This window comes from Hypomesus nipponensis, chromosome 19 (assembly GCF_054491055.1).
Source record: "Hypomesus nipponensis isolate SF chromosome 19, ASM5449105v1, whole genome shotgun sequence".
Classification (NCBI taxonomy): Eukaryota; Metazoa; Chordata; class Actinopteri; order Osmeriformes; family Osmeridae; genus Hypomesus; species Hypomesus nipponensis.
The window spans coordinates 16,265,990-16,287,185 of record NC_140379.1 but is presented as its reverse complement, the minus strand read 5'-3'; the positions used below and the strand labels follow the sequence as shown (position 1 = coordinate 16,287,185).

General features: G+C 46.0%; 2 protein-coding genes across 5 annotated transcripts in view; both read left to right on the top strand.

The window, feature by feature from the left end:
* The first annotated feature begins 1,180 nt into the window (after positions 1 to 1,180).
* On the top strand, positions 1,181 to 5,815 carry tmem41b (transmembrane protein 41B). The gene is made up of 7 exons (XM_084682421.1): positions 1,181 to 1,400; positions 2,190 to 2,307; positions 2,586 to 2,714; positions 3,041 to 3,134; positions 3,218 to 3,322; positions 3,427 to 3,565; positions 3,687 to 5,815. Exons 1-7 carry the CDS (start codon positions 1,307 to 1,309, stop codon positions 3,854 to 3,856), a joined length of 849 nt encoding a protein of 282 aa, XP_084538547.1. The 5' UTR covers positions 1,181 to 1,306; the 3' UTR covers positions 3,857 to 5,815.
* A 923-nt stretch (positions 5,816 to 6,738) lies between these two features.
* Positions 6,739 to 21,196, top strand: part of dennd5a (DENN/MADD domain containing 5A) — a 29,192-nt gene continuing 14,734 nt past the window's right edge. Inside the window, exons 1-4 of one of the 4 annotated variants that reach the window (XM_084682400.1) lie at positions 6,739 to 7,015; positions 18,495 to 18,566; positions 19,467 to 19,576; positions 19,748 to 20,438. In XM_084682400.1, the coding sequence (XP_084538526.1) occupies positions 6,916 to 7,015; positions 18,495 to 18,566; positions 19,467 to 19,576; positions 19,748 to 20,438 (973 nt within the window). In that variant the 5' untranslated portion in view covers positions 6,739 to 6,915. The remainder of the gene's footprint in view (positions 7,016 to 18,494; positions 18,567 to 19,466; positions 19,577 to 19,747; positions 20,439 to 21,196) is intronic. The other 3 variants (XM_084682401.1, XM_084682402.1, XM_084682403.1) reach the window with 3 other exon arrangements.

The window sequence follows — 21,196 nt, the reverse complement described above, 5'->3', positions numbered from 1 at the left end:
CTACAGACTGAAATAGGCCAAATTCCACAGGCTTTTGTTTGGAAGGTGGTCTCATTCAATTACCAAATTGGAAATTGGGAATAAGGATTATGGAATGCTTAGCTGCAACGCTAATTAATATCACACAATGATCTAGCATTCAGAAGACATTGAAGGATTTGATTCAATGTATAAAACATTTAGGAACATCAGAATGACTGTCTATCCCCTGAACTCCCAGTGGATATCCCATCCTAGCTGCATTAAACAGTTTAAGCAAATTAATGAAAAATATGTCTAAATACAACCCAAGTTCATTGACAGTGAGGCGGTGGAATGAAATAACACATTTTACGTGTTTCATTTAAGACACTGATGAAGCAAACGTCTATGTAGTCGACAAATACATGGAAGATCACCCAGACTTGTACAACTACAGATCATTGGACAATCCACACAGACCCAATGACAGTTTGTTACTGCAGTGGTTCCCAACCCTGGTCCTCAGGGCACCCCTGCTCTGCATGTTTTAGATGTTTCCCTCCTCCAACACACCTGATTCAAATGAATGGTCATAAGCAGGCTTCTGCAGAGCTGGATAACGACCCATTCATATGAATCAGGTGTGTTGGAGTATGGAAACATCTAAAACAGGCAGGACAGGGGGCCATAATGACCAGGGTTGGAACCACTGTGTTACTGAGGAGTCGAAAAGGAGTTCAAAAGGAGCAGTTTCAACTGGAGTGACACTCCTACCTAACTGAAGAACTCTACTATACTCTAGTCCATTCTAAGGAGTGCGGATATGAGTAAATAACTAAAGTATAGTTTTGTATTCATAGAATCCAAAGCTGAATTTCTAACCATTCCATTCTATAATTTAATTTCCTCTGTGTTTATCTGGTCAACAGTTCTTGCTCTACTGTCCATGCTCTCAACCATTGACATGTGACCTTCAAACCCCTTCAAATACCTTCAAAATAAATGTCCCTTTGAGGTGAATGAAGCTCTTTTTCCTTTACAAGATTGAACACACGTTCACAAACGTGTATTCATATATATTTTGGTATATTTGACAAAATAAGCGTGAAAATATTTTGCTGATTGTGTTTACGCTACTGGCATCTTTCACGATTAACGAGTAACTGAACCTTTATATTGAAAATCTAAGAAAGATTCATTCCTTATCCGCACTGGAATCACAGTGTCAGTCGCCGGTTGGCAAATGACCGTGTTGGATGAGCTGTCAAATTTCATAGCAACCTAAGCCTAGGTCGACAAATCGAAGAACTTATCTAGCTAGGGGTTTTTACTGGCTCAGGCTAAAATGGCAAAGAAACGAAGAGAAAGACGAGAGGTCAACAATGTATCATCTGTACACGAAGAAGTGAAGACAAATCCTGATGAACAAGTAATCAAAGGTACTAGCTAGTCTACAGTAGCTAAGCTAACTGGCTATCTTTCTAGTCAAGTGCTTGCTAGCTAGCCTCATGACAACTAGGCTGATGCTAATGCTACCTAGTTTGGCAAGCCAGACACTTTGGTGCCTGTTGTAAAATTCGACAGTATTATTATGTTAGTGTTACGACTCATACGATTCTATCACGATACCAAACTAACTAGCTCTAGTATTGTAGAATTTTTTTCGAGTTACCGGCTTTTCTGAAGTATGCTAACGTGTTAGCTGCAGCTCTGTAGTTAGTTAGCCTACTACTACGAGTTCACGTCAGGTTAACCAAGCGCGTTAATCAATGACATGGTCAGAGGTGAAGTCAAGCGAATACAATGATAACACTACTTTTTGAATAGGTGTAAAACTGTAAACCTAGGCTGCATTCATTTAACCCTCCAACTAGAGTAGCTAGTGCTACCGTTTTCTCATCATTAATCCCCTCCAAAATGTTGCGTACAATGTTGAGAAAGTAGACAAAGTGTGTGAAATCCTTTTAATATGCACAAAGAAGAGAGAACCAGTCAACCACGTGTTTGAGAAAACGGTTTGTCTCGGTTGTGCCATTCTCTAGGGAATGCCAGCCTCTTGAAAGTACAACAACAAGTGATGCAAAGTTTTGCAAAACATTACATGACGCATCACATGGCACGTACTGCTGTCATCAATGAATGAATCAATGAATATAGTAAAGAAAAAAAGTGGGGCAATTGGTAAGATGGTGATATGTGCTTTATGTGTTTTCCTTTCCTATTCACAGAAACACAGTACCCTGGAGGGGGCTCTGCTCGCAAGTCCCTCCTCCTCCTGTTGTCTATCTTTACTTGTGCCGCCTCAGTCATGTACCTTGTTTACAGGAATTTCCCAGAGTTAAGCGAGTAAGTTCCCCTTATATATCCCGTGTCTATTCTAAATTATAATGTTCTCACTGTAGGCCGTCAGAGGTGAAGTCAAGCGAATACATGGATAACACTACTTTTTGAATAGCTGTAAAACTAATATATGCCACATGGAAGCAAATATGACTCATTGATATTACATTCCCACACCCTGCTAACCGTTAAATTGTGAAGCTGTTAATGGGTCATATTGATGGACTAACAGTGTCTTATGATGTGTAGAATGAGTCTGTGTTCATTCCATGTTTATTTTGCAGTGATGAGATGGAGAAAATCAAAATCCCCAAAGACATGGACGATGCCAAGGCCTTGGGTACTGTGTTGTCTAAATATAAGGATACCTTCTACACCCAAGTGTTGATAGCCTATTTTACCACCTATGTCTTGTATCCTTCCAATTATAACCTGCTCGCTGAATGTAGGGAAATCCACCTCTTCCTCTCACGACCTTGTCCTCTACCTTTGCATCTCCCTCTTTCGGAGGAACTGTGTTTGTTGATCAGGCTTCTTCCAAGAGTGAGTCATTCAATATGGGGTTGACCTTTAGCATGTAATTGGCAACAGGAGGCTACAGCTGCACTCATGGAGATCCAATCTCCTGGGTCAAGGAAGTGGGCTAGCCAAACTATATAAATGTGTTGATCTTGAAACTGTCCATCTGTGTATTCCCAAACTGCTACTGTAGCTGTTTGCCTTGACACTGCTGACTCAGCCTCCAGACATTTGCAATTCCAGGATCCATCTTCCTTAGCATCTTGTCTGGTTATCTCTATCCCTTCCCCTTGGCCCTCTTCCTGGTCTGCTTGGTGAGTAGTGACACTTGAGATTTGCCAGGAGACAGCTGGATGTTTGGAGATCTTTGCTATGTTCTTCTTTGCCTGTGTTGCAGTGTTCTGGTCTGGGGGCCTCTTTCTGCTACATGCTGTCCTACCTGGTGGGGAGACCGGTGGTCTACAAATACCTTACAGAGAGGGCTCATAAATGGTCACAACAGGTGGGCGACCAAACGTGCGAGATGAAGAATAGGCCTCTTCTTCCTTAAGTCACCTCTCTAAAATGAAGAACCATGGGATTCACGTTCCGCCTTCTCTCCGACAGGTTGACAAGCATAGAGACCATCTCATTAATTACATCATATTTTTGAGGATCACTCCATTCCTTCCGAACTGGTTCATCAACATCACCTCGCCTGTCATCAACGTGCCTTTAGGGGTTTTCTTCCTCGGGACATTCTTTGGTAAGCGCAAACACGATGTGTCGTCATCAAACACTGTTACGCAAATATATATCAATATTTGACTAGATTGCAAGTCAGATATGCAATGTTGACTTCCTGTTATCTTGCTGTCTCGTGTCAGGAGTCGCTCCACCATCGTTTGTGGCCATCAACGCTGGCACAACTCTGTACAAACTAACCACAGCTGGGGAAGCAGTGTCCTGGAACTCTCTAGCAGTGCTGGGTGTGCTGGCTGTGCTCTCCATCCTGCCTGTCTGCTTCCAGAAGAAGCTGCAGCAGAAGCTCGAGTAGGGCACACTGGGCAGCTCAGCACGTCATCGACCTGCCTGATCGACCCCCCTTCCCCACTCCCTTGGCTCAGGAATGGTACATGCAGCAGTCACACACACACACATGACTCCTTCCGTGTCCGTCTCACACGCCTGCTGGGCTGTTGTGGGAACCTCATCTCGCCGAATGGCCCAGCTATTACTTCTGTGTCCCATGTTTTGGCCACCTCAAGGATGTGTTCCACAAACTGGCTTCTACTTTGCCTAATGATTGGTGTTTTCCAGTTTGTGTTGGTTCACCTTTTGAGTGATTTGGCTGTGACGAAGACATCCGGCGCCTGTCTCTTTTGAAATGGTTTGAATTATTTATTTTCAACTCTCCTTTTTGACGTTTTGTTTAGTGTGTTTGGAGTTTCTTCAGTCCTTAAGATCATTGAACTGTGACATAAAAGCAATATTTCTCAGAGTAGTTGTTTGAAGGTTGTCTTTCCAATGAAAGTGTTTGCCGTGGGCAGTTTTATACACTAGTTTAAAGGAGTGAATGTCATTTAATTGTATCATGTTAAATTATTATACATAAAATCCACCCCATTTGCCATAATTGTTAATGGCACACAATAGCTACAATAGACGTTTTTATTGCCGATCCAATATTGGATCTTCTTGATTTTTAATCATTTGACTTTGCCCTTTAATTTTCTCAATTAACATATCAAGTATTGAAAACAAGTGTTTTGTATGTGTCTTTTTTTGTACTTGCTACATTTGGTGCAGTGACTGCACACCTTTTTGCTCTCACTCTTGTACGCTCCAAGTCGTATTCTAAAGTGTGCGTGGAAAAATGCAGTAGGGACCTCCACACTAAGGATGATCCATTAGTGCCCCATTAAAGTTGCCAACTGATTGAATGACACATACTTCTCCTTGCAGTTCATACTTCCATGTTGCTACTTCCTGCCTGTGTGGGTTGGAACCAGTAGGCCTACACATCGGTTGCTGTGATGCCTATATTGTGCTGTTGTTTTGGCTTGTTTGACCTGCTTTAAGAATCATTTGCCTTATATGAGGAGTTTACTGGATTTGATTTCAGAACAAATACCATCTGTTTCTGCTCATAGTGAGTCCTGGAGGACTTATTCGATGAATTTGATACAGTGAATGTACACGAGCAGTCTTACTGTTGATATTTCTGTATGGCCCCATTTCAAGATTCCACAAGGAAAAACAACCAATGTTTTAAAATATTTTGTCAAGCACCCTTTTCTAAACGTTCAGTCTTACTCGGATAGGCGGCTTAGTGTATTAACAGCAGGGGAAGAAATGCTGAATCTTTTTTAGTCCAATCAGAATGTGGCTACCTCTATAGCCTACAACTAAAATAGCTATAAATAAAGCATTGTTATATGTCTGCATACTTAATGGCAAATATCTACTGTAAACCATTTAATGAGTATGGTGCTAAAGCAAGAGGGTTTTTTTTTTTTTTTACAACTGGGGGGCAACATTTAGCTATTGTGTTGCAAATCTTGGAAATTCACTTTCACTGTGTCCAGTTTTATGCAACAACAACAATCTGTTGATCCCTTTGTTTTCACTTGAACATATATGTTGACACCATACCCTTTTTTATCCGTGCAAGAGAAGATCAAGGATTCATTGATGCATTTCAGCCACACTCCTGGTCATTAGAATAAACAGTTGTATTTCATGTATGATGATGTCCTTAACATTGTGTTATAAATGTTCTGTAATACAATTCTCCATCGGTTGATTTCATGCGGACATCCGACTAGCAGAGGTGGTTTCCTTGTTTCATTAACTATTGATTAACTTAGGTAAATCCAGTGTTAAGGTGTACAAAATGATTATGTATTGCAGTATGACCTGCATTTGTAAATACTGTTCATTCTTGTACCTCTTTTTGTCCAATGGAATGAAATTTGCTTTATTAATATATTTATTATTAAATCATTAAAAACAAGTATTTTGTCTGTCTTATTACCTCCTGAATCATTTTCTCGGATACCCTAGTGCAGGGGTTCCAAATCCTGGTCCTCAGGGACCCCCCTGCATGTTTAGATGTTTCCTTAGATGTACCTGATTCAAATGAATGGTCGTTAGCAGGTTTCTGTATAACTAGATTACGACCTTGTCATTGGAATCAGATGTGTTGGAGCAGGGAAACATCTAAAACATGCAGGGCAGGGAGGCCTGAAGACCCGGATTGGGAACCCCTGCCCTGGTACACTGGATGCAGTTTGAATGTATTTGTACTGAATGTTGGTTTGCACCCTTCCAATCACACCACTAGAGAGAGCTCGTGATGCACTTTACCACCATGGTCCTCCCATTACACTATGCATTATTCCTGTAGTTCACATAATGATAGTTTTGCACGCATTTGGACCGGCCCTCTGAACATTGCCCGATCCTTTTTTTCACACTGATTATTTTTGCATACGATAGTAGTAATGCTCTTTTAATAGGCTATATACCCCTTGATATGTACGGATGTATGGGCATAACAAAAAAATAAACTAATGTAGCATAATAAATACATTTAAATCATAGTCAAATCTCCACAAGAATAGTGGTAGTTACTCAGGCCCATGTAATTTTCTGTTACAGACCGACCCGGCCCCACATTAAAGAAAGGAAAATTATCTGTCCCTCGCAGAAATGTTTTGGAGGACCCGTGGTTGAAGGCATATACGCACTGCGTGTATGTTCACCGTGAATTAATTGAATGTTCGGTGGATCAACATTCTGTAGGCGAGTCAAGCTCCGTCCTTTCGGCGGCTGCAGGGTTAAAGGGATAACGTAATCTATGTGGAGTTTGCACATGCCCAGTATCCCAACTACACGGGGAGGAGATGGGGGTGGGGGGCAGGCTGTAGGAGATTTGAGCCCAGATGAAAACAGCTGTATTTGGAGACCCAGAATGCATTTCGAGTGCAGCCCTGTTCAGATTTTCTGGTCTCGCGGAGCATCAACGATGGCTGCGCGAAATCATTTCGGGATCCCATAATATGCACCCGACTGACAAGACGAGGAAAAGGGTACAGACGGACCAGTCTCAAAATGACCACCGGCTTCAGCTCGAATTCCTGTCGATTCGCAGATTATTTTGTAATCTGCGGACTCGACACTGAAAGCGGGCTTGAACCTGACGAACTGTCCGGTAAGTGTCGGGCAGTGTTTAACCTATATCTAGATATAGATTATAGCCTACAGACAGTGGTTTAATACAGTCTGTTGTTGTGTATTTGCCTTTGTAAGTCTGCTATTTACGGGTTTCAAAATTTCACACGTCTTGTAATACATTGCCTACTTGTTTTACCATTTATCATGGCTATAGCGTGGACTACCCCAACAGTAACACCAGGGACAGCAAATGCTGACGTTGAGTGGACACATCACATGCTGTTCTTAAACGTGTTTACCTTAATAATAAAAAAATGTGCGTGGATCATTAATTAGATACTTTTTGTTTTCGTATGCATAGTACGGCATAGAGACGTATGATTCAGAAGAGATGTAAAACTGATGAGTTCTAATCTAGTCAAATATAAGAATCTATTCTTGGCTATTTGGGGTTCCAATCATAACCTACAGTATTAGCCCACTTCTACTGTTCATTATAAAATACACAGCACACCCGTAGATACATTACATTTTTTCCATCATGCGTCATGCATTCTTGGCTGAATGCTGAGTTTGTGTGGAATCGTGACCATCATAATATCCCACATTTTTCAGTTTTCATGTGCCATGTGGTAAATGTAGGCTATTTCTTAACCTACTTTGCTATCATTGCAAAACAAAAGGGACTTGTGTTCCTATCCCCCCAAAGTGATTGAAATCAGTGAATCAATGCATGGTTGAAAGCTGAGTACAGGAAGCTGGGGTGCTGGGACCGACGGCCATGAGGCGGTCCAGGGGCTGGCACTCAGAGGACAGGATGATGTCATTCTACGACTAGGTCTGCTGTCTCTGGGGACCCATGTTGATGGTTCAGAGATGCACAGCAGGTAGACCTGGTTCGCGTTAGAAAGCTGTGTGTGTGTGTGTGTGTGTGGCAGTCTGAGTGTGCTCCCCCTGAGATGTCATTAGTTTATCTGTATGTCTCTGGCATGTTCCTCTCCTCATGGTAAAGGGAATTACTAGAGTGCATCGAAGGGCCTTGTCTTAATAGTTTCCCCCTTAAGATACAATGGACTACCATTAAGATACAACAATAAAGTATAGTTTGAGGCACTCTATTAAATGAGGCATACAAAACTAGTGAGTTGACATTAAGGTTCTGCTTTAGTTGGAGTGCTTTTCCGCTCTTTTACATTACAGGAACTGTTGTGGGGGATCTTCAGATTACACGTAAACAAGATCTGAATTATTAACGCAGTATGGATGATCTGTCTTTTTTTAGTCTCTTGCATAACATTGTATTTTTTCATGCATGGTGCATGTACTGTATAAGATGAGGTAGGCCCTAGCCTAGTTTACTGACCTGGCAAAACATGAAGACTACAGTAGACTTGTTCAGTGCCAGTCCCCCTCAAGACTGTGACCTGTGGGTGATATTTCCCATACCAACTGACTTCTCCTGAAGGTACTGTTCCCATTCAGAAGAAGTGCGGTTTCACTACTTTCAGTCAGTCTCTTTAAATAGAGGACATTAGAAGAGCTTCCCTTCCATTCTTATTAAGGGTTAGAAATGTACCCAGTCTGCTGTTTCATGACTTGGTCTTTACAGCTTGTCCTGGCAGAGTTTTATCGGGGGCTGTGGATGTTATTGGCTGAGAGTGAAAATGGGAGTGCCGATGTTTCTTATTTGCCATTCCAGGCATAGTTACTGCTCTCTGAACGAGCTGCTGCGACTTGTGTTCATGGTAACAGTAGGTCCTTATTACGAGCCATACCTCAACAGATGTTCACAAGGTTTTCCACAGTCAGTTACAGCCACATGACTTCAAACTTCCAACTGGCTTGTCACTTTTCAAAGCTATACTTGGGTATATTTTGTTGTTGATAGGATTCCAGGATTGCCATTTAGTCTTCTTCTCTGATTGGTCCAGGGAATAGGAAGTGAATGTTTATTTTATGTGTATTTTATATATATTGTTTATAGTTGAACTTGATACCCCTTTAAGACCAGAGCCCTCATGTAATCTACTGAGGTCATTCAAGGTTGAAGGAATGTAGCAGGCTTAAGAGGAATCTTGTCTTGCCTATAGAAAATACCTCACGTGTTTGCCTTTGTGGTGAATGATAATAGCTTTAACAAAGTCCCTTCACAATGCCATAGTGACACTGCAGCAAACCAACAGTCCAGTAACAATACTGCCGCTGTTATGAATGTGAAACTCACACTCACCCAGTTGTAGAGGCCAAGAGTAGAAGTCTATTGAATGTGCTGTGAGGGAACCCACAGGTCTGTTGGATATGCCTTCACAATGATGACCTTCTAGGAATGCTTGTTGGCATCTAAACCTGACCAGAGGAGCTTCAGTCTCTGGGAGGATAGGGAGAGGCTATCCCAGATAATGGCTCATGGCGGCCAGGCCTTGCCTAAGTTCTGTGGCAGTGGCCAGGGGGTAAGCAGGGTTAAGATGTCTAAAGCTCCATGTGGCCTCTGCTCTGTTCCTACTCCTCCTCGGTGGCCCTGACTAATAACAGGATTCTACTCGGGGTGTGTCAGCCACCCAGAAAGCGTTAGCATTTGGCCTATTTCTGTTAAGCCATTAGCTATCGCAAATCATCAAATTGAGGCTGTCTCTGTTTCCCCCCTCTCCCCTTGACCCCCCTTTCTCCTGTGTCATCCCTCAAGTCCACTGTCAGCCTGGCTAATTACATGGGAGGGTAAGCCGGATTTTTCTGTCTCTTTCTCTCTCTGGACAGCCTCCATGGAAGGTCAAACAGATGCGTTCTCTTGCAGCTATTTTGGTGGCTCGTGATGAAAGCTCGCCACCTCCCTACGCTCTGTGGAGTGACTCTTCAAGCTGTTATCGCCCCTGTGTGTGTGTCAACCCATGTGAACTTCCAACTTTCCCCCTCCCTCTCTGCTTGCAGAGCCCCCATAAGCAGAGCTGCGCCTGTAGCAGAGAGAGAGTAAGAGAGATAGAGAGAGAGAGAGAGGTGCTCTACAGCCCCAGTACACCAGTCTGAAAGACTCACATGCACATTGCAAACTGACAGTTGAGGCAGGCTGCCAATGAGAGCAGACCAAACGAGTCATGTGCCTAATGGACTGAGCAACCCTGAAACCGCAGCAGGCAACCCTAACTGGTGTAAGACATTTTGGGAAAGTGTGCACGTGTGTTTGTTTGGGATACGTGCGTGTGCCTGTGTTCAGGCCTCTTTTACTTAGCATAGAATGACAATCCAGATGTGTTTTTGGCTTCTATCGTTTCTGCTATTGTTTTCTTAGTTTTCTGCCGTTCACTGGTGAGGTATGTGAGAGGACTGCTTATGTTGCAGATTACCTCAAGGTGTGCAGAAGGCTGGGATCAGAAAGGAAACACAATTTAGGTCAGTTGTGATCATGTCCTGATTTTGCGGGCCACATTATGTGGTATGAGTCATACTGTTCCATTTACACTTCTTGTATTTGACTCAAAAGTTAAAGACAAATAGATAGGCCTGTGGACTTTCCAGAGTATTGTTACAGATGAGCCTACGCAGAGTAGGTTGAACAATCCTTTACAATGAGACAACCGACTCCTTGTAGTTGTAGTTGACTCTTTGTCAATTGGACAGTTGTTCAACTGCTTGTTGATGCATAGGTGTGTGTTCAGTGACCGCTGAATGTAAGCTGCTGATCTTCAAACCACAGGGTTTTGTTATGTCACATAGAGCCTATTCCTTATTGGGTAACTTATCCCTTAAACTGGTTTTATCCAGATGTGTCCTTCAGGGCATGCTATCCTGAACTGCTGCGGGAGGCAACCAGGAAATGTTGCTCTTGAGATCATATTTGTTATTAGCCTTGTTTTGCTCTGTGGCTGTTGAAGTCGTTGATCTCTTTTGTACGCAAGAGGAAGTGTAGGCTAGGTCATGGACTCTTATAGTCATTTAATGAACACACTGTGACTTGCCTCAGGTCCTTCAAATTGTCTTGAATATTATTATTTTGTTTTGAGGGGGGTTTTTGCTGTAAGAAAAACAGAATAACATATTTTCTAATTATTTCACAAAGCCCCCACAGAGGATTAAGTGCATTAGCCTACATTGTAATAAAGGCTGTTACTCACACAAAGAGTTGGATGACAGTGATATTGGTTCTAATGAAGAAGACATAGGTAAGCTCTCCATCCCAGGATACTGCTGTGGCCAGTGGAGTATGTGATTGGCCTCATGCTCGTCCAGATCATCATGAGGTCTCACTGGGAAAGAGACATTTCTGCTCCCTGAGGTGGCCTGAAGCTCTCTTCTGAAGGATGCCCTGCACTTCCTTTCCATCCCCCTCAAAGAGACAAGATAGACATCGAAGGTTGATTCCATTCCTCTTTGATTTTTTATTGGATTTTTTGCACAAAGCTCCTAAACTGGCTTTATTACTTTGTCTTTGTTTTTTGGATTCAAAATGGAGTGGTTGAAGTTCAGTTTGAAGTTGTGTTATCTCTCTGGGAAAGACTTTTGATCTTGATGACATAGGCTTACCAGATCCAAAAACTTAATGGGATGAAGGATAACTACGCCTTAAGCCAAAGTCACACATACTGTTAGGATTCATCTTGGATGTAACAGATAATCATTCAGGTTCACATTTCCAGAAACATCCTCTTTGTTACAAGTTCTTACTTGATTTAGGTCTTTGTGACAAAACCTTCCTTTATGTGCCAAGTTGGGGTGCGGGATGAGGGACTAATTAGCATATGTATAACCCCCCCTCCTGCCAGGCTACTGTGATTGGCTGGCTCACAACTTGCACTGATTTTGCGGGTGGACAGGCAGCTGACGGACACACACAAACACACACCTATTCAAATGCTAACGTCCTTTGAATTTCCCAGGCACCCCCTCTCTGTTAATCCCACCAGTGAATGACATCACTATGAAAGCCCCCCTACACACACTTCCACGCTCATATTCACTGTGAGTTAATAATTCATATGTCTGTTAAAGGAGCTCATGTTGTGTACATTTCCTTCAGGCCTCACATAATGAGGTTTAAATTGTGTTTTACTAAGCCGGTAGGGCTGTGGAAATGGTTGTATTCATGCATAGAAAGATGAGTCCAGGAAATATCTTGACAGTTAGTGTTTTGGCCAAATGTGTTGTTTTCGACTGGCTTCACTATGTGCCCTGTCACTTTTCTGAATTTTAGGAAGTTGACGTATTGAGCAATAGGCCTAGGTCTTTCCTGTTGATCAGCTGAACCAAAACCATGGGAACCAAGAAACCACCAGACCGTAGGTAATCTGTTGAACGACCCATGCCCATAGACTCGCTCATCCAACCTCAGGTGACATGGCCAAGCAGCAGAGAATAATTTGACCGAACATCAAATCCTTGAATCCCACACAGAGTTTATTACTAAAGTAAAGCTTGGATAACATTCTTATTGCCAGCTATTTTGGGAGACTTACTTCCCCTCCGCTCCCACATTGTGAAATTGGGAAAGGTTTAGGCTGCAGCACAGCCCTGGAGCAAAGAGCGCTTTTAGAAAAAGTGATGATGCCGTAAAAGTCCTTCGTGATCTGCAGCTTGCCTGCCTGTCTATCTTCCTGAGCCCTGCTCTGCTGAGAAAGACACTGTCATGAAGGGGAGGCTTCTCCTTCTAGTTAAAAGGAAACGTGACTGGTTTATTGTGGTTTTACCACAGTAGAGGACAGGTAAAAGCTGTGAACAGTTTGTGTTTGAGAGACTCACATGATATGAACACCACCCGTCTGTTAGACAGGATGAAGCTTTAGCTCTGCTCTTTTATGTTGCCGGGTGCCAGTGAAATCAAAACTAGAGGTTTCCTCGGCTTAGGTGGTTAGCCTAAACCCTGGTTTTAGATGTCAGTCTCTTTTTTTCTGACAATTCACAACCAACCAACCTATTATTAATTTGTCTTTTCATCCACAAACATCCACAAAATGTTTATTTGTCATTCTTGGTATTTCCCGAGTGGTAACAGTCTGCACACAAACAGACATATCTCTGGAAAGTACAGAGCTTGAACACATGCAACAATTGTCAGTGTAAATGCCAAAGCTAGATAACCTAAGCAGTGACGGTGCTGTTTTGGCCTAGCAGTGGCAGATATTAGTGGATGTTATCGTGTACCGAAAGGTCTCAGTAAGTGAACATGTTGAAACGTCTCATTTTGATACTGCTTTGTGGTGTTTGCATTGCGTGTTTGTGAAGTCCTTCTCATTTGCATGAGACCCCCTCCCCCATGGTGCAGGTCCTCATGGTCTGTGTTCAGACCTGCCATGATGGGATGCCCCTTAAGATCTCCAACAGCAACATGGAAATATGAGCTCTTTTACTATTTGTTCAAAAGGCTTCCTAGTAAAAGGAACCCTCCATAAATCTGACAAAAAATATTTTGGGTGGCTTGTTCACTGGCAGTTATCAAATTCAAATTGTAGATACAAATGTAAAACATATACACAGTGTATGTCTTTTAAATTGTGATCTATTATTTGTACATGTTGATATTATACCCTGTATGTGGTCATTGATGTATAGTTAGCCTGTATGATTTAGATTTACATGTACACGTGATAAATGCCTCAACCGATATAGCAACGTTACAAATAAGAACAAATCTGAACGGAGATTCACTAATTAAAATAGTTCATAGTTAACATGAACTATGAACTACTATGCACTTTTTACTGTAAAATGTCATCAGTTTTAAATTTCTTTGGGCTTCTGTAATTTCTGTACATTAGTCTTCCATTCTTTGATTCATAGTTTAGGTACCAGTAAAGGACGTTGTTTCATCTTTGTGGCAGTGAACTAACGAGTGGGTATGAGTATTTACGTTTGACAACCAATAGATTTGTCTCCAAGAACAAACCCCGCCTCCAACCCCCAACCCCCACAACTGTGATTGGTTTACACAAGAAGTAGGACTTTTACACTGAGGTGTTTGCAGAGTATGGATTAATTAGCTCTTTCAGTATTTGTTCAAAAGGTTTTTTTTTTAAATAAAAGACCCCCCTTTTCTATATGAAAGTAAATAAAGATTTGAGATTTGGATTTGGCCTAATCGGTGCCATTTTAAAGGTTTAATCCATGTTTGGGAAACTGGGCCTAGAAATTCAAGTGTTTTGTGGATTCTTACGAAGCAGTTGGGGAATTTTCCTGCCTGTATAGAGGTTGATATAGAGCCAGTACTTTCCTGAGTTGGGATCAGCTTTTTCTCAGTCGTTCCGGAGCGACTGCTGTGTGAGGGCTGACGTCCACAGCTGTCTCTCTGTCCACATGTGTTTGTGTTTGGCTTCACGTCCCCCGTAAGGACTCAGAGACTCAAGCGCCCAGCTCCCTTTTTCTGGGGACATCCTGATCCTACTGGTCATGTGGTCCTCATGGGCCACGCTGTTAGAGGGTTACACGCTGTTAGAGGGGCCCAGCACAGCCTGCCTGTCCTAGGAGGATGAGGAGTTGTTCCTCACAGATGACTACTTGAGTTTTCTCTTTAGCTAGATCATCAACAGGTGACATTTATTTGGCTCTCCAAAGGCCATGACAAAAGCCTCCTATGCTGGTTCAGCAAGATTAATAATATATTAACCAATAACCAGATGTTACCAAAGCCTTCTCTATCCCCTGTTCTATTCTCTGGCACATTCATGAAGTCAGATGTTTTCCCTCTCACTACAGTGGGTAAAATAAATGACAAGTGTTGATGTGGTGCTGGCCAATGGCGTGTGAGCCAGTCGAGACCCAGTTGATGGAGTCGAAACCCTTCCGCAAGGGCTCCTCCAGGGTTCGGACGGCTGCCATGGAACTAATGGCAGCTGTCTGTGCTGAGTACCAGAGCTCGGAGGCCCTCGCAGCTCTGCGGCACGCCTGTGTGGAGGTCCAGGCCGACTGGCTCCATGAGGGACAGCATGACGTCGTCTGTGCTGCACCGTCGGTTTGGATACGGCAGCAAATGCCCCTACTGGCAGCCATGCTCCTGTCAGGCCTCCAGTCTTCCGGTCTCTTCTGCTCTCAGGCTCATTTGGCCAGGGTGGCCATCGCGGTGCGGTTCTGCCCGCGGGCTGAGAGCCCTGGAGGGTAGAGGCGCTGGAGGCGTCCCCGTGCAGGCGAGAGTGAGAGCGAGACGGAGTGAGGGAGGGAGAAAGTGTTAAAGAGGAACGAGTGGAAGAGCGGTGAAACATGAGCGAGTGGGCGAGGCTGTTTGTCACAGCTTACTTCCACACACTTTCTCTCATGGCATCACAGGCACAGTCCTTTCCACAAGGCTCGGGGCTAGCCTATGTGCCGGTTCACAAGAAAGGTCGATGTTGCTACTGTTTGATTGCCGTTTACACTTGGGTTAAAAAAATACAAAATAAACTCCTAGCACATGTTGAGCAATGTATGGAATAGTGTTGGCCGGCAAATGTTTTCAGTTTGTGTCATAGTGTCTGTACCACATGGCTTTGCGTTCTAGATATCAGAGTAGCATTTTGAGGTGTCTTTGATATTTGGAGTTCATTGTGTGAATCAGTGGTCTCAGAGAGCCCACTGTCCTTCATGTTTTAGAATGTTTCGCTGCCCCAACACGAGTATGCTTTATGCAGATTGTCCAGTATATTACCATAACAAAAAGTCTGTTTTATAGGGATTGTCCACAATCATGACAGCCATGATGAGTTTAGACAATGATGTCTGTAGGAGCACTGAAGCCTAAAATTCTGAATATAAAAGAGAGACGAAATGACTCGACATTGTAAACATATTCAATTCAGTGGTCAGCTAATGTTACGTTTGATTCGTTTGATTTCAGTTTGGTTTCGTGCTGTCGACTGTGGTAGTGCTGTAGAGTCGATGAACAGTTGTAATGTCTTTCCAGCTTGCTGTTTTGTGGATGAAGCCTCCCCGCTATCTAGTCAGTTCTCACAGACTAGTCATTGCGATGATGCTTCTCCCTCTGACCCGGTGTGGAGAGCTGTGCTTGGCCCGGACCCCACTGACCCAGTGTGGAGAGCTGTGCTTGGCCTGGACCCCACTGACCCAGTGTGGAGAGCTGTGCTTGGCCTGGACCCCACTGACCCAGTGTGGAGAGCTGTGCTTGGCCTGGACCCCACTGACCCAGTGTGGAGAGCTGTGCTTGGCCTGGACCCCACTGACCCAGTGTGGAGAGCTGTGCTTGGCCTGGACCCCACTGACCCAGTGTGGAGAGCTGTGCTTGGCCTGGACCCCACTGACCCAGTGTGGAGAGCTGTGCTTGGCCTGGACCCCACTGACCCATTTTCCCTGTGATATCCTCCACCACGACTCGCGTTGCGTGTGTGTGCTGGCTGATGCTGAATGAGTTCAATCAACCTCAACAGTGGCTTATCAACACCTACAAATGCCCGTTGAACAATCGATGGAAGTTCACCTCAATTTTCGGGGCTGATTGGTGATTTCTAAACTGACAGCGAGGGCCTTTGCGACTAAAGATGTGTTTGAAGACAGCTGACAGCTGCTTTACATGAAGCAACCATATTGGATAGTTTATTCACATCGACATACACACGTGCATAGCCTACATATATAAACAAATGCGTACATATGCGTATACACCCTGATTATTCAATACTCACTTACTCACTCTCTCTCCATCTCTCTCTCCATCTCTCTCTCTCTCTCTCTCTCTCTCTCTCTCTCTCTCTCTCTCTCTCTCTGTCTCTCTCTCTCCCAGCTGACAGCATTGACGAACCGTCCTCGACATTGTTTGTGGGGTCTAATTATGGATATCCTGCCCTAGATTCTGACATGTGCTGTCGACGACAGCGTGAAAGTAACCAGCAGATTAAGCTGTTAATCCGTCAGCTGATTCCCCTGGTTGGGCCTGTGTGGTCATACAGACCCACACACCCTCTGACACGCTTCTATACTCGTCTGCCCCACCCATAAACCCCCACTTCCAACGGTGCTATTTCTGTGACGGCGACAAAGACCTTCTGAGCACAATCGCCCGCCGATCCAAAGACTGAACGGTGAACAATGAGCGTCTCGCTTGTCGCCCTCGCAGTGTTGCTCAGGCTTTGTCTCTCTGTCAGTGCTGTGGACAGGCTTCCCCGTGAGGGGCACATGACAGGACGAGGCACGAAGACACCATGAATAACACCTCTCCCCACAGCCTCCCCCCCCCCCCCCCCCGGCGCTCGGCACAGCCTCAGGAAGAGGCGGCTCCTCTCGCGGGGCGCGGCACCGGCAGCCATGGCTCGCGTGTCATCCCTGACTCACGGCCGCCGACTGAGCGCGTCAGATGAAAGACTGGTCTCAGCCTTGCTACGTCGACCTCGGGCCGGCCTCATCGGCTTTGCCCCCCCGTGGCAGGGGGGAGCACGGAGAGTTCTAGAAGCCCGCCCCCCCCCCCCCCCCCCCAGGAGAGGCCGTGTCCGTCCCTCTGCTCCCCCCCGGCCGGAGGCTCCCCTGGGCAGCTCCAACACGGCGTGTCTAACGTGTGTGACAGCAGGAGCGGGGGAGGCCTGGAGCCAGGCCATGGCACAGACTGATACACAAACCCTCTTCACCCTCTTCCTCTCCGAGGGTCTGTGTTGGCGTGCAAAGCGGGGTGGAACAGAATGAATCAGCTGCCTTGCTGCGTTTTTTTTCTTCTTTTTTTCCCCTTCCTCTCTAGATTCATGAACGCCGGTGACAAGTAAGCCACTAACTCCATAGAGATGGAGAGGAGCAGACAAGATTTCATTAGCTGCGTCTCTCTCTGGCGGACTCGGGGAGGAGAGGAACCCTATTTTCATGCTTAGCTAGTACTGTAGAATCTCTGTTCTGTTACGCCACAAGGTTTTTCTGGGAATAAAAGAGCCAGTCCTCTGACTTCCTCCTGACTGTGTCCGTGCATTTATGATTCAGTGTTTACCCTCAGGGCTCTTGAGATTGTGGTTCGTCAGGTCTGTTCGCTTCTGAGAGCAGCAAAACAGCATTTCATCTTTTTCTTTTTTTTTTGTTTGACAATATCCTATTGTTAAAAACAAACCCCCAAAAAAGTCCCGACCTATTAACCTACATCTATTTTAAACGTGCAACTGCCATCTATGTCAAGAGGACTCTCTCTCTCTCCCAGCCCATGGATGACATCATCTTCCATCAGTCTCGTCCTATGGCTTCCACGCTCCCTCGTGTCTAATTATCCCACTGATAATCCATAGCAGCGTCCTGTCAACAGGGATCACCAAGGGCCTCTAGGGCAGGGAACACTGCACCACACAGGGACGTAGGCCATCATGCACTTACCCAACCAGCTGGTTTAGCCAACCATCTGGTTCAGCCAACCAGCTCACACAAGCAGTCGTATCCTCCCACGTTTCCATACACACAACGCGTAAAGGACGAGACGTTCCCCGAGCGCCTCTCTCAGCCGAGGAGCAGGAAGTGAGAGCATCGCCATCCTGCTCTGTGGGTGTGTGTGAGGGTGCGTGTGGGTGGGTGTGTGTGTACTGGTATGCACATATTGAGAAGTCGTAGCCGTGTGATTAACTGTTGTTTCGTCTGTTGTGTAGCTTTATGCCAGTATATAGAGGCTACTAAATTCAGAGATGGGGCCAGAGGAAACTTGGCGAGTGCGGAAGAAGGTAACCCCCCCCCTCTCCTCCCTTTCCTCAGAGGATGAGCTCAGCTCCGCTTGTGACCTTTAACCTTTAACCCCACGCGCCCCTCTTTCACAGCACTCTGCTTTTGTTAATTTGTACTGTCTGGGTTTTTGTTTTGACTCAGTTCTGCACAGGTGTGGGGAAATCCTGGAGTCCCTTTTCTCCCCTCCACCTCTCCTCTCACCCCTCCCCTCCTCTCATGTTCTCTCCCCTTCCTGACCCTCTCCCGTCTATCACCGTCCTCAGCAGCTTCTATAAATCAAGCCAGTTTGTTCTGTTTGACAATCACCCCCTCTCCCCCCCTCTCACGCTCAGCCAGTGCTAGCTGCACTGGTGATGCTTGGTCAGTGTGTATTGTCCCCCTCCACTCTGAATGACTTTCTCAATCATGTCTTGGTGCGTGCATCAACTCTGCTTCACTGTGGGTTTCAAATCTACTGATTTGTGTTGGATCATTGGTCTGATTCGTTTGGTGGGTACATTGGCTGTATTGTCATTAAAGCTGTCACGAAAACCATTCCCCGGATGAAGTGGAATTGCCAAAAGTATGGCTGCCAAATTTGACAGAGAGGAGCCAAGGATGACGAAACTCAAGCTCAGTTATCTGCCATGATCTATCAGGCCATTTTAGCAGTGTTTGTCTTCCGTTTCCCAGTACAGGAGGTCGTTGACAGCTTTATATGATTCAATACAGGCCCCTTCTTTCGAAACACATTTGCTGGCTTCCTGTTTCCTCTGGAGGGGTGTCTTATGCTCAAGCCTGCTTCTGATTTGACCTCCTTCCTCATGCTCCTCTGTCGCCCTTTAGGCCCTCCCTCTTGACTGTCTCTCTCTCTCCCCTCTCCCCCCCTATCTCTCTCTCTCTCTCTTCGCGTGTTTCAGGTGAGAATTTTGAGCAGAGTCCCCTGCGAAGAACCTTCAAATCCAAAGTTCTAGCGCACTACCCCGAGAACGTGGAGTGGAGTCCCTTTGACCAGGATGCCGTCGGCATGGTGAGTCAAGTGTGGGCAGCGGGGACTCGACGTTCCCTCGTTTTCGTTTTGTCTTCCCCACCAACGTTGTTGTCGGGGAGGAATTAGCACTAGAACGATCAGAGTGACCCTTGCCATAATGTCTGCTTTTTCTGCTGTGTTTCATTCCCTCCCCCCTCCCCCCCCCCCCAGCTGTGTATGCCAAAGGGCCTGTCGTTCAGGACGCAGGTGGACCTGCGCGAGCCCCAGTTCCACTCCTTCATCATCACCCGGGAGGACGGCTCGCGCACCTACGGCTTCGCCCTCACCTTCTACGAGGAGGTGACCAGCAAGCAAATCTGCAGCGCCATGCAGACCCTCTACCACATGCACAACGCCGAGCAGTACGACATCCTGCACACGCCCGCCTCCCCCCCCGACGCCCCGCGCGGCCTCCTCCTCCCCCCCCGGCCGCTGCCCCACCCCGCGCTCCACGCCGCGCCCGCCATCTCGCGCCTGCAGCGCTTCAACTCCTACGACATCAGCCGCGACACCCTCTACGTCTCCAAGTGCATCTGCCTCATCGCGCCCATGGCCTTCCCCCAGGCCTGCCGGAAGGTCCTGCAGCAGCTGCACCGCGCCGTCTCCTCCCCGCAGCCCCCGCCCCTCCCCCTGGAGAGCTACGTCTACAACGTCCTGTACGAGGTGCCCCTGCCGCCGGCCGGGCGCTCCCTCAAGTTCTCGGGCGTGTACGGCCCCGTGGTGTGCCAGCGGCCCGGCACCACCGAGCTGCCCCTCTTCGACTTCCCCGTCCGGGAGGTGTTCGAGCTGCTGGGCGTGGAGAACGTGCTGCAGCTGTTCACCTGCGCCCTGCTGGAGATCCAGATCCTGCTCTACTCCCAGCGTAGGTTCTGGTCCCCGCCCCACCTGACCACGGGGGTGGGGGAGGGGGTGGGGGGAGGGGAAGGGGTGGCCCCTGGATGACTAGCCAGGCCTGGGGGGTTCTGAGAATCGAGGGGCGTCTCTGTTTCCGGTTAGGCTGCGGTTCACTCGGTTACGGTTGTGCTGTGGAGAGGTTGTTCGTTTCCCCTTATGGGCGGATAATAAATAAATACATGTTGTTGAAGAACACTTCTGGTTTCAGGCTGAGAGTGGTCAGAGGCTTCTGGGTACGTACAGTGGAACTCTTATTCAGACAGATTATGTAACCTATCAAGTGATTCCATTAAAGCAATGTGGTTCCCAGTTTAGGTAGATTTACCCCCCCCTCACCCCTACTGTGTGTGAGTGTGTGTGTGTGTGTGTATGCGTGCCTGCCTGTGTGTGTGTGTGTGTGCTCTGGGTGCATCTGAGCTGGGGTAAACAGACTTGTCTTAAGCAGTGTGCTGTGAAGGGCCATCTCTGTTGGCTGTGATCAGTCCTTCTTTGTTCCTGCTCTGGCTTCAGACCCATCCCAGAGCCCACACTGAGAGAAAGACAGCAAGAGAGAGAGAGAGGGAGAGGGAGAGGGGGAGAGGGAGAGGGGGAGAGACCTCTGAAGGGGACATTCAACTGTTCGGGGTGAGGAATGACAGGCATTTGGGATTATGACATTGCGTCTTTCAGAAAATTCTAAGCAGTCTTTCAGTGCTTTATAACAAGTGAAATAAGGCATTGGCTTTG

Coding starts and splice junctions, on each gene's coding strand:
- tmem41b (XM_084682421.1), top strand. CDS start 1,307: ATGGCAAAGAAACGAAGAGAAAGACGAGAGGTCAACAATGTATCATCT. Junction 1,401..2,189: donor TGATGAACAAGTAATCAAAG/GTACTAGCTAGT, acceptor TCCTATTCACAG/AAACACAGTACCCTGGAGGG. Junction 2,715..3,040: donor TATTTTACCACCTATGTCTT/GTATCCTTCCAA, acceptor CTGCTGACTCAG/CCTCCAGACATTTGCAATTC.